Genomic DNA, 12,960 nt, shown 5'->3' on the forward strand with positions numbered 1-12,960 from the left:
TTTAGTTCATTCAGAAACAAACTGAATCAACCAAAACGTAAAGCGTCCACTACATGAGTGTACATGATTTGTTTACAAAGTAGTTCCTAATACACAATTGAGTGCAATATAAAGGTGTGCAATATAATAAAATATTGCATGATTCTGCCAATGTAAAGTTAACAGAGACAAAATGAGCGCAAAATAATCAAGGTTAGCATATATACAATGTTGGCCAACAAAACTGTTAGTGTAAAGATCCAAACATGATGAAAATGTGACTGCATACTTATCAAAACAGAAACTGAAAAACAGAAACCTTTAAAAGACGATGTTCATTGATATAACAGTCAATTTCCTAAATGATGTTGAAGTATCTAAGATGTTAATGAGTCATTATGTTTGTAATAAATAAATACATACACAAAAAGGACACGGAAACGGTTATATGGTTTCAGCTTCTTGATACAAGGCTCCTTGACTAATATCATGATATGATTAAATTACTTATTTCTTCTGACAAGACAATGGAAAACAGCAAAAGTATTTAGACATCACACATAAAGATTTTTTAAAATCTTTGTTTTGTTTTTTTATTTTGCAGAAATGAATGCAGAGAGTTTTCTGAGCCAAATCAGTTGTTGATCCAAACATAAAATACCCTGCATCAAAGCAGGCCTAACAGGAATGTCACATTTATATTGCATGAAGTAAAAGAATTTTTTTTATATCCAGTTCCACTGTATGCCTATAACCATGTTGCAATGAACCTCATATCAGTAACCTCCTACACTTTGTCTCTTTCGATCACTTTGGATCATTCTTATCAGGTGAGCTTTCATCTAGCTTGCATTTTGGCATTTTGAAAATGGTTAAAATCAAATGAGGTAAAAATAAACTCCACCATATGCTAATTATTCTTTCACTTTAGCAATCCAGTCTCCCATTTTAGCCATGTCACATGATAAGTGTGCTGTCTAATTATGTCACAACAATATACACAGGTGACAAAACAGAACGTGGCTTCTGTGGACTGCATACAATATAACTATTTATGTTGGATTTTTTCTTCAGAAAAACAAAAATCAGCAGGCATGATGTAATAATTGGGGGATTCTCTTAAAAAATTGGGAGATAATGTGAGACTGCAAGGTCAGCATGGAACAATCCCAGAACTCAAGAGGTTACTTCTCCTTGTGGTAGAGTTGACATGTATGGCTGCACTAATAAAAAAATTTAAATCTCAATGCAGCCATATATTTTCCTCAACTTTGTCCAATTACCCACCACTCTTTATCATGACCTGATCCCAAAATTGTATAAGAAATTTTCAATAAAACCTGTCCATTGAAATGAAATAATATATTTTCAGATAAAATTTATAAAAACTCGAATAACTGACATCTCTCTATCTTATAATTAACATCAGCAAGTGAAGGTGATGCACAATTATAAACAATATATTGGGATGTAATGAAGATAATTAGGTTGAAGAATCTGCAATTACCTTTATACTTAAGTGAATTCACATCTTCTTCATCAGATCCCAGATCCTCTAATTTTCTCTTTTTGTGCCTGATCTATAAGAATTTAAAAAATATCTAAACTGTATAAAACATACATGAAGTAAAAGCTAGAATAAATATAATCAAAATTACTCGTACATTTCATGTCATGCACAGTTTTATATCATTCTAGACTTTTATGCAAGCAGTTGCATTGGCAAACTCCCATCAAAAGGAAATATAAAAATTACTGTAAGATATAAGACAGTTATCTAGAATTCCAAAATGAATGCTTTCTTCACATAATCCTTTAAACATACAATCAATTTAAAGAGTTTCTCATTCTTCGTTTTATGTTTTTGTGCAATTCTTCATTTTCACATTTTTCAAATTAAATTTTCATTGGTACAATCCATCCATATATACTTCATGTTTTTCTTTAACTTCCTGATTTTTCTGTTTTACTTTTATAATTCTGAATACAAATATGTCAAGTTCGAGAAAGCAGTCTTAAATTCCTCAAATTATCTCCTCTAAATAATTCTTGTTACAGAAACCATTTTAGCTCCATTCTTCTATCAAAATCACTACTCTTGATGTTTCTCTTTTTGTTCAAAGTACAAGACCAACAAGACTCTTTAGCAAACACTAAGAACTTCCCATATGACAATCAGACATTGTGCATGGCAAAACAGTCAAAACTTTCAAAATGAAAATTCTGTAGATGTCTATATTCTACCTTTCCTGAATCTCTTACTCCTTCCAAGGTTGCCAAGAGGTCATCTAGTTCTTCCTCACTGGATATCTGTCCTCCTGTGAAACAATAAATGGATGAACTACAATATCAGGAACTGTATAGTTTATGAAAACTTGTTTACCCTCATTTAGTAAATAAGTATTATACGTTAAATTTACATACAAATTTTTCCATGTAAACATAAGCATTGGACAGGATTTATCCAGTAAGTTAGTAATTTGGAACCCATTCTGAGTTTACTTCTTGTGCAAAAATGAGCTTCTTTACAATGCAAAATTTGTTGTAGACACTGGATGGGTACTGGAATACCCTTTTTCAGCATGGAGGGGATAAATGGCTGCTTGCCATGGCAAAAGAATTCTGCCTGGAATGTGTAAAAATAATATTTTTTCAATCTTCATTTATACTAAACTTAGTATTTACTTGCCAAATCAGTCATGCACTGAGCTTTTTTAAATTCATTTATTGAGAAAACAAAGGTTTTCTAATTATTAGGCTTAGATTGTCCAATTTCATCCAAATATAGGTATGACTGGTGTTTTGTGTTCAGTGAAGTGTTTAGATTGAGCACTTAAAGTCAATAATGTTTTGGCTAAAAATTCTTTGCTTATATCTTTCTTTACTACACTCACATGGTTCTAGACATTTCCGATGTCAAAAGTATTTTGGTCTAACAATAAATTGGTTGAAATTTATACCAAATGGCTTCGTTTCTATGGTAATACAGTGCATGAAAATAAGGCAGTATGATAATTCTTAAGCATATTTATTCATATAAATAAGAAGGCATGTACTTAGGTACTGCATTATTTGTTTTGATCCAGGTAAGGCGAACATACCATAATGATCAGCGATAACACTGGTCTTATGTCCTTGTATTAGAGTTTTATTAAGAGAAACAGATCAGCTTTCAAAGTGTTACAAGATCTTCCTGTCGCAAACTTTAAATAAGTGGGAATTACTGCATACAGTCATGGATATACAGTCGTGCATTATGGAAGGAAACAAAATTATAGTGGATACATTATGTTTACATACAAAAACAAATTGTATGGTTGATACGTTAAGTTTACATACAAAAACAAATTTAAATTCAAAGAGCAATCTATCCTCTTAATCTGTTGTTTTGTACTTCATAAATAATGATATGATGTACACCAATCCATCAATGCTACAAAAGAAATAAAGAAATTTGCTACTTAACCCCAAGAACCTTTAAGTATGCCTTTTCACTGGCCGTTTCTGTATGCAATATTTTGACAAGTTTGCTGTCTTGTAATAACAGCCCATATGAATGTATAAATACTGGGAAATTTAAAGTAATGTGAAGTTTGAAATAAAAAATGTTTTTGGTTGAATAACATTAAAAATATGGTACTTTGGGCAATGAGACTGAACTGTGAATTATAACATTTATTTTGATCATTGTGTTTGTAGTTCTGGGTACTGTGGGGAAAATCATAGTAAAATAGAGTGAGCTTTCAAACCACTTGTACATCAAGAAAGCTGTAGACCATACTACAACAAGGCATGCTTTCAAACCCATTGTACATCAGGCAAGACAACAATATATGACAGAAGAAACGTTTATAGGTTATTGCATTTGAATGAGAAAATATGAACACGTTTTTTGAATGGAAATACTGCACAACCTTGGGAGTGCAGTATATCCATCCGACAAAATGAGTTCATATTTTCTCATACAAATGCAGTAACCTTTTTATTATATGCTCATTTTCTTATTCTACCTAATGCTTAATTATATTAACAAAATACACTACAAGAAACAAAGTAACTGAACGTATGCCGTATTCCAAACTAAATACACAAGCGCAGATTCATCATTACACAACAACATTATTACTGCGCACATAACTCCTCCCAAATAAATTTGAACTTAATGGCATGCTCAACATAAATTCCAAAGAAAATGGCGTGTCTAGTTAAAATTGAAATTTTGAGTTATATTGTGAATGAATGCGCATTGCAACAACTTTTCTATTTGATCTGGAATGAATAGGTTTTGGCATTTTTTTTTTCGATTCTACGAAATTTCGTTTTTATGGACTGGATTTATATGTGACAATTCCACATGAAATACATCAGATTGAAGAAGTGAGGGAGAAGCGTGTTGACATCTGCAAATATGTTTCTGTTTCTGTCATTGAATGTTTGAAATCATAATGTGGGAAAAATATGAAGTCTTTCAATTGCAATTATTAAAAAGATGCAATGGAATTTAATGCTTACTTCATTTTGAGTGCAGTAAGGAGGATGTAATTGTTCTTACAATTGAAATTACAGTACAACTTCGAAATGTGTAATAAGATCGAGAACCTATGACATGGCTCATGTAATTTGGATTTGCAGAACTAAGAAATTACATTTTGAGGAAATTCATGATGTAAAACTGTAAGTATATTTTTTTGCCATTCTTATCTACAGCTAAAGAAGACAGTATATGCCTTGTCACTTGTATGTTATTTGTAAGAACCTTTTCTTGCATCTGTTGTATAGCTAGCCTAAATCCGAAACATTGTATCAAAAAGGTTAACGCGGAATGTGCCAAAGCAGCTGGTATGTGGCAGTCCATGAAACATCTGCTTTACTTCATTCAGAAACAAATTTAACAACCACAACGTAAAGCACCTACTACGCGAGTGTACATGATTTATTTACAAATCAAAAGTGCTGGCGTCTGGGTCCATTGTTTGTTTACAACAGAAAGTAGTTCCTTTATGCACATGAATGCAATATGTGTATTTGCATCCGAGTTCAGTATCAGGTAATATTGCACGATTCTGACAATGTAAAGTTAATGGAGAAAAAAATGAGCATATAATAATCTTATTTATTTCCTATACATTTTGTTAATACAATGCATTTACTTATATTTCCACCAAGACATAATAAATACAAATTATCCTGAAAAAAATTGTGTTTTATCTCTTTTTTGTTTCTTTAGTTGAATTATGCATTTAAGAACTGAATTTAAATTTCTGAGGATTCATAGAATTATGAACATTGAAAATATGCACTGTATGAATGGCAATAGTAAATCCTGAAATTTAGCACATAGTATGGTAGGAACAACAATGATTTAACACAAAACGGCATCATGGTAGACATGCTGTGATTTAACTCAAATCAGCATTATGGCAGACCTGCTGTAATTTAACAAATAAAGACATCATGGTAAAACTGCTGTGATTTAACACAGAGGCATCACAGACGACCGGCTGTGATTTAACACAAAAAGAGGCATCATAGAAGACCAGCTGTGATTTAACACAAAAGAGGCATCATGGTAGACCTGCTGCAATTTAGAGCAATGAGGTATCACAGTAGACCTGCTGTAAATTAATACAAAAGGGCATCATGGTACACCTGCTGTAATTTAACACAGCGAGGTATCACAGCAGACCTGCTGTGAATTAACACAAAAGGGCATTATGTTAGACCTGCTGTGATTTAACACACAGAAGTGTAAGGTAGATGTGATATAACGCACAGAAGAAGAAGGCAGATGTGATTTAGCAAAGAGAGGCAGCTGTAGACCTGCTGTGATTTAACACAGAAGAATCATGGTTTAGCTGTAGACCTGCTGTGATTTAACACAGAAGAATCATGGTTTAGCTGTAGACCTGCTGTGATTTAACACAGAAGAATCATGGTTTAGCTGTAAACCTGCTGTGATTTAACACAGAAGAATCATGGTTTAGCTGTAGACCTGCTGTGATTTAACACAGAAGAATCATGGTTTAGCTGTAGACCTGCTGTGATTTAACACAGAAGAATCATGGTTTAGCTGTAGACCTGCTGTGATTTAACACAGAAGAAACATGGTTTAGCTGTAGACCTGCTGTGATTTAACACAGAAGAATCATGGTTTAGCTGTAGACCTGCTGTGATTTAACACAGAAGAATCATGGTTTAGCTGTAGACCTGCTGTGATTTAACACAGAAGAATCATGGTTTATCTGTAGACCTGCTGTGATTTAACACTAGTAGAATCATGGTTTAGCTGTAGACCTGCTGTGATTTAACACAGAAGAATCATGGTTTATGTGCTTTTATTTAACACTCAAAAGCCTAAAGGTAGACCTGCTGTGATACCATGTTAGACATCAACAAACTGATTGAGTCCTATGCTTAACAGCACACAGTATTGTTTCACAACATCTAATACAACAAAAACACTGGATCGTGTCACATAATTAAGTCACACAAGGTGTATATAATACAAGATGGTACAGACTGTTGGCATTTAATGCAAAATAGTTAAAATCAAAACTTTAAACTAAATCCTATCTAATTTTGAAATGAACCACTCACCTTCCTCCTCATCACTGACTTCTGTAATAATCAAGCGACCATCTGGTGCAATTTTGAATTCTGGTTCGGCAGTCTTTGGTTTGACTTTACTCTTCACTGGCTTTGTAGCTGTAAAATAAACGAACTTTGTATTATTTTAAGAATCATAGTCCTAATAAGTATTGTTCAGGCCTAAACTTTAAGCACTACAGTCCTATTAATATTGTTCAGGACAAAATTTTAAGCATCCCAGTCCTAATGAGTATTGTTCTGACCTAAATGTTAAGTACTATAGTCCTGAATATAGTACAGGTCTAAATTTTAAGCACAATAGTCCTACTCAGTACTGTTCAGGCCTAAATTATAAGTACTCTAGTCCTCTTGAGTATTGTTCTGGCCTAAACTGAAGCACTATAGTACTTGGTATTCTTCAGGCCTAAATTTAAAGTAGCCTAGTACTGAGTATTAATCAGGCTTAAACTGAACACTACAGTACTGAGTAATGCTCAGACCATTTTTTATTGCATTCTAGTACTGTTTAAAGACCTAAACTTAAGTACTATAGTACTGAGTAGTACTGAAGCCTAAATTGAAGCACTATAGCACTGAGTATTGATCAGGCCTAAGTTGAAGCACTATAGCACTGAGTACTGATCAGGCCTAAATTGAAGCACTATAGCACTGAGTATTGATCAGGCCTAATTTGAAGCACTATAGCACTGAGTATTGATCAGGCCTAAACTGAAGCACTATAGCACTGAGTATTGATCAGGCCTAAGTTGAAGCACTATAGCACTGAGTACTGATCAGGCCTAAGTTGAAGCACTATAGCACCGAGTACTGATCAGGCCTAAGTTGAAGCACTATAGCACTGAGTATTGATCAGGCCAAAGTTGAAGCACTATAGCACTGAGTACTGATCAGGCCTAAGTTGAAGCACTATAGCACTGAGTACTGATCAGGCCTAAATTAAGCACTATAGCACTAAATTTAAATTTAAATTAGTAGTTTACAAAGAGAACTCTGAGTTATATACATCTATATACATATACTATTTTCTGATTTTTTTTTTCATTCCTTCTTTTAAAAAATTATATCCAACAAATGCCTTAAAAATTATAACTAATTTTCTTTCAAAAATTCTCAAACTCAAAACATTTTTCTATCCATCAAAGAGTTGAAAATTATAATTACAGTAAAACGGTGACTATCTGGAGACAAGATTTTCAACAGATGCGCAAGAACTCCCACAAATTAACTGAAAGTCATATACATGAAAATGTAATCAATGCAGTTTACAATTTTAATTTAACCATTCATCCGTAAAGTGCTTTCCACATCGTGCCAGTACATGTAGTGCTTGTCATGATGGCTGTTTTTCCGGTAGGCAACTATATACGAATCTGGGCTGTTCTTCTTAAGCAAGCATTTATCATGGTTTGAACCTTGCATCAACTATGTTTTACAAATGCATGTTTAAAATATGTGTGATAGCTGAATGAAAAGGAAAATCATGACATCCAGATTACTGCAAATTTCACTAAAAAGAAATCAAGGGTTATGTGTTCAAATGTAATTTCTCAAGTTACAAACCTTGTCTCTTATAACAGGTTTTTAGAACATACTGTTTTCATTGTTTTGACCCATTTTAGTATCAAGCTGGCCTGTGGTTCTTTAACAATAGCATAAGTAGTGTAGGAAAGAAATGTCATGTGATGTGTATTGAAGACATGGATGAATAACAGTTGCAACTCATGGGAAATGTTTTTTTTCTGAGACCATTCTATTTAAACTGATTCCATATCCTAGAAGCTACAATAACTGCACTGATCATTTTTGGCTCACCCAATCATATCCCAGAAAGAAATTCTTCAATAATGCTGTCATACTGTTATTTGACTTTTAAACGACTTTAACAATTTATCTTAACACTGTTGAAAACCCTGCCAACCTGAAAGTCTGTAAATTTCTTAGACCATTACCAGTGAGAAACAAATAGGTCTCCATCATTCTGATGTAATGGACAGCTCATAATGTTTTATAAGTATATTTGATTTATTAATTTATTTTACCCAAGACTTTCTTGGCAGCACTGGTATCCATGAAATCTACAATATCTTCTATGCCTCCTTCCTGTAACCATGCCTTTCCTTGTTTTTCTCCTCCCTTTTTATCTTTTAACATCTTCCTCCTGTCTTTCTGTTTGGCCTTCCTCTCTTGATCTTCCTCCTCCAGATCTGAGTCTGTATCTCTCAGAAGGTCATCAATACTGCAAGTAGTCATGGTATCCAAAGTGTTTGCCACATCATATGACACAATAACTTACACCACATTATATGATACAATAACTCCATATTATATGATACAATAAATTACTCCACATTATATGACAATAACTTACACCACATTATGACACAATAACTTACACCACATTATATGACACAATAACTTACACCACATTATATGATACAATAACTCCATATTATATGACACAATAAATTACTCCACATTATATGACAATAACTTACACCACATTATGACACAATAACTTACACCACATTATATGACACAATAACTTACACCACATTATATGATACAATAACTCCATATTATATGACACAATAAATTACTCCACATTATATGACAATAACTTACACCACATTATGACACAATAACTTACACCACATTATATGACACAATAACTTACTCCACATTATATGATACAATAACACAAGATTTTCAAGTGGGAAATATATACCCATTCTGACACTATTTGTACATATTTGGGGTTGATACGGAACTGAGAATCATGTGATTTTTATGTATTACTACATTTTTATGGGAAAATATAAACAAATCTCATCAAAATTAATACACAAAGCTAAGGATTGCAATATTACTCAGAAAAAAACAAGTTCACATCTTCTCCATTTGAATGTTGTTGTTGTTTTACGGTTTAACACCATTTTTCAGCACAAGGTAGGCTATCCATGGCCGCCAGTACAAATGATGGAGGAAGAACCTGGGAAAATACCAGAAAGAACCACCGCCCCCTGACAAGCTACTGGCAAGCTTTCTCAAATAACCACATTAGCCGAATATGAGACTCAAACCCATGCAGAAAGAGGTGAGATGGCAGTGATCCATAACAGTGAGAGCTTTAGACCACTTGGGCTGTCTCCATTTGAATGCAGAACTTACTTATTATATACTCATTTTCTTAATCTATGAGCAGTTTTTAAATGAAGTTGTCACCAATGCATGGAGAAAAGGAGGAATTCCTATTTTTTACAACAAATGCCTCATGCATGTCACCAAACATAACACTTTGTGACGTAACATTCTGACATCAGTACACAACTGTAACACTTTGTGACATAACATTTTGACATCAGTACACAACTATAAGACTTTGTGACATAACATTCTGACATCAGTAAACAACTAAAACACTTTGTGACAGGGGCCTCGAGTGGCCGAGTGATCTAAAGCGTTCGCTGTTACGGATCACTGCCATCTCACCTCTGTCTGCGCGGTTTAAAGTCTCAGATTCAGCCAATGTAGATATGTGAGAAAGCATGCCAGTAGCTTCTCGTGGGTCGGTGGTTCTTTCCGGGGTTTTCCCGGGTTCTTCCTCCACCATTAATACTGGCCGCCATATATGGCCTATCGTGTGCTGAAAAATGGCGTTAAACCCCACAACAACAACAACAACAACACTTTGTGACATAACATTCTGACATCAGTGCACAACTGTATGTAAATAATACAGCAAAATATACGTCTGTACATAATAATAATAATCATAATAATAATAATAATAATAATTACTCTATTTAGAAAAGGTAACTGGTTCTATTTTACCATACATACAGTATACACAGTACAATGTGACATGAATTTAGCTCAACATAAAAGAATTGAATTATCTGAAAATCAAAGTTTCAAGCTCATAATGAGAAACCATCAGTCAGCACTAAAAATAAATAAAATATCATATTGTTGTGAACAATTATCTGAAAAAAAGATGTAGCTGTAAGTCGAGATCATGATAAATAATTGCTAAGCAGAGAGGGCCTGTAAGTTGAACTCATGACCAACATAAAGGCCTGGGTCTGCAAGTGGAGCCTATGATTAAAAAATTGCTGAAAAGACTGGGCCTGCAAGTTGAATCCATTACCAGTATGAAGACCAGGGCCAGTGAGTTGAGCCCATGATCTTTATTGCTGAAAAGAGAGGACCTGCAGGTTAAGCCCATGACCAACATAAAGGCATGGGCCTGCAAGTCAAGCCAATGATCAAAGTAATGCTGAAAAGATAGGGCCTGCAAACTGAATACATGACAAATAGAAGGCCTGTGCCTATGAGTTGAGATTCCATAATCAAATAAGTTCTGAAAAGACTGGGGCTGCAAGTCGAGCCCTTAACCAACATAAAGGCCTGGGCCTGGGCCTGTGAATCCATAATCAACATGAAGGTCAGACCCGTTAGTCAAGCCCATGACCAACATGAAGGCCTGGGCCTGTGAATCCATGATCAACATGAAGGTCAGACCCTGTCAGTCAAGCCCATTACCAACATGAAGGCCTGGTCCTGTGAATCCATGATCAATATGAAGGTCAGGGCCTGTGAGTCAAGCCCATGACCAGCATTAAGTTCTGGGCCTAAGAGTTGAGCCCATGATCAACATGAAGGCTTGGGACTGTGAGTCAAACCCATGACCAACATGAAGGCCTGGGCCTGAGAGTTGAGTCCATGATCAACATGAAGGCCAGGGCCTATGAGTCAAGCCCATGACCAACATATAGGCCAGGACCTGCAAGTCAAGCCCATGACTAAACCATTGCTGAAAGACATCACCTTCAAGTTGAACCATGATCAAGGAATTGCTGAAAAGACAGGACCTGTAAGTCGAGTTCATGGCCAATATGAAGGCCATTGCTTTAGAATCAAGCCCAGGTTCAAAACATTTCTGAAAGCCATCGCCAGCAAGTTGAACCCACAATCAAACCATTACTAATCACCAAAAATAATGGGACATGCATGTCAAAACTGTTATCACAACATTGCTTAAAAAGTTTAAACAAAACCTTAAGAAACTGCCAAGGATGACTATAGTGAGCTCAATGCTGCCATTAGAGTTACTGCCATGTCTCACTTCCCATGAATGTTAACATGATAAATTAAACTAAACAGACAGTCGGCATAGTAAAAGAAAATGGCTGAAGTATCATAAATAGGTATTATAGGACAATGTTCTTAAATATAGATTCAAGATTATATAAATGGTAATTTAAGTCTCAGGCCCTTGATCCAATAATATATACAAAGACAAAATCTGTCACCTGAAGCACATATATACAATCTGATGTTATCTTAAATACTGTATTATTTTCATGTCAAAGCAACAAATGGTATGATACAACTCTGTGAATAAAAGAAGGATTTTGTATTGACGTAATGTCATAACTTTTTATAGAGTACACAGACATACGATTTGGTGTTTGTGCACCAAAATGGGTACTCTGAATGGACCTACAGATGTGTGGACATACAAATACACAGATGAAGGGCATTAGAATAACATGCTCCACTCTGATTTGAACTGGGAACATAATACATTATGCAAAATTCATCCCAGAAATCTGTCTTGGCGAAATGATAAACATAAGTCACGTAACTGAAAAAGATTCCACTTGACCAATAGTATTCACAAAAGTACTGCAAATGCTTTTATTATATAGAAAAAAAGTGTTTATCTAAATTAAATTGCTCTTTATCAATGGTCATAGCAGTCTGAAACAAAAGCCTTGCAGTGTGATGGGGCCTTTACTGGTTATGAAGATGCTCTGAAGGTATGGTAGGTGACAGCATTTAACTTGGAGTGGGGCTAAGGAGGAGTAGGGTGGACAGTGGAGTTGACAGAAAATCCAGTCGACTGATGGAACCTTACGATGTATGATGATGCAATAATGGTATACTGACAACACCATTTAAACTGGAGTGGGGCTGTGGAGGAGAACAGTGGAACTGACAGAAAACTTGAGGAATGCCAGTACAGTTTACTGACCCTGGGAGACCACAGCCCTGATTACTCACCACTCTGGCTGAGTTTTCAGTTTCTTCTCATTCTCATCTTCTTCTTCTGACTTGTCATTCTCTGTCTCTTTCTTCTTCCTCTTAGACCGCTCCTGTGTTTTCTTAATGTTTGCTAGCACTTTCCTCAACCCTTCTGGAACCATGCCATAGATTGTCTCATACCTAAATCAATAGCAGATACATAAAAAATAAGTTACAGCTCATACTTCAATGTAACAAACTGTATTTCATATCATGATACACACACCTATGTACTAGGATGCAACTGTGTATTAGGATACACATAATTATGTATTATGATACACA

At 34.8% G+C, this 12,960-nt stretch overlaps 1 protein-coding gene across 1 annotated transcript in view; it reads right to left on the reverse strand.

Moving 5' to 3' along the window:
• Positions 1-12,960, reverse strand: part of LOC149794898 (RRP12-like protein) — a 141,065-nt gene that overhangs the window by 21,051 nt on the left and 107,054 nt on the right. Inside the window, exons 27-31 of the mRNA XM_089964536.1 lie at positions 12,655-12,816; positions 8,628-8,824; positions 6,577-6,684; positions 2,224-2,297; positions 1,487-1,559 (exon numbers count right to left, since the gene is read on the reverse strand). Coding sequence (XP_089820662.1) covers positions 1,487-1,559; positions 2,224-2,297; positions 6,577-6,684; positions 8,628-8,824; positions 12,655-12,816 — 614 coding nt within the window. The remainder of the gene's footprint in view (positions 1-1,486; positions 1,560-2,223; positions 2,298-6,576; positions 6,685-8,627; positions 8,825-12,654; positions 12,817-12,960) is intronic.

The sequence above is a fragment of the Sinohyriopsis cumingii genome, chromosome 7 (assembly GCF_028554795.1).
Source record: "Sinohyriopsis cumingii isolate HCF-2022 chromosome 7, ASM2855479v2, whole genome shotgun sequence".
NCBI classification, from domain to species: Eukaryota; Metazoa; Mollusca; class Bivalvia; order Unionida; family Unionidae; genus Sinohyriopsis; species Sinohyriopsis cumingii.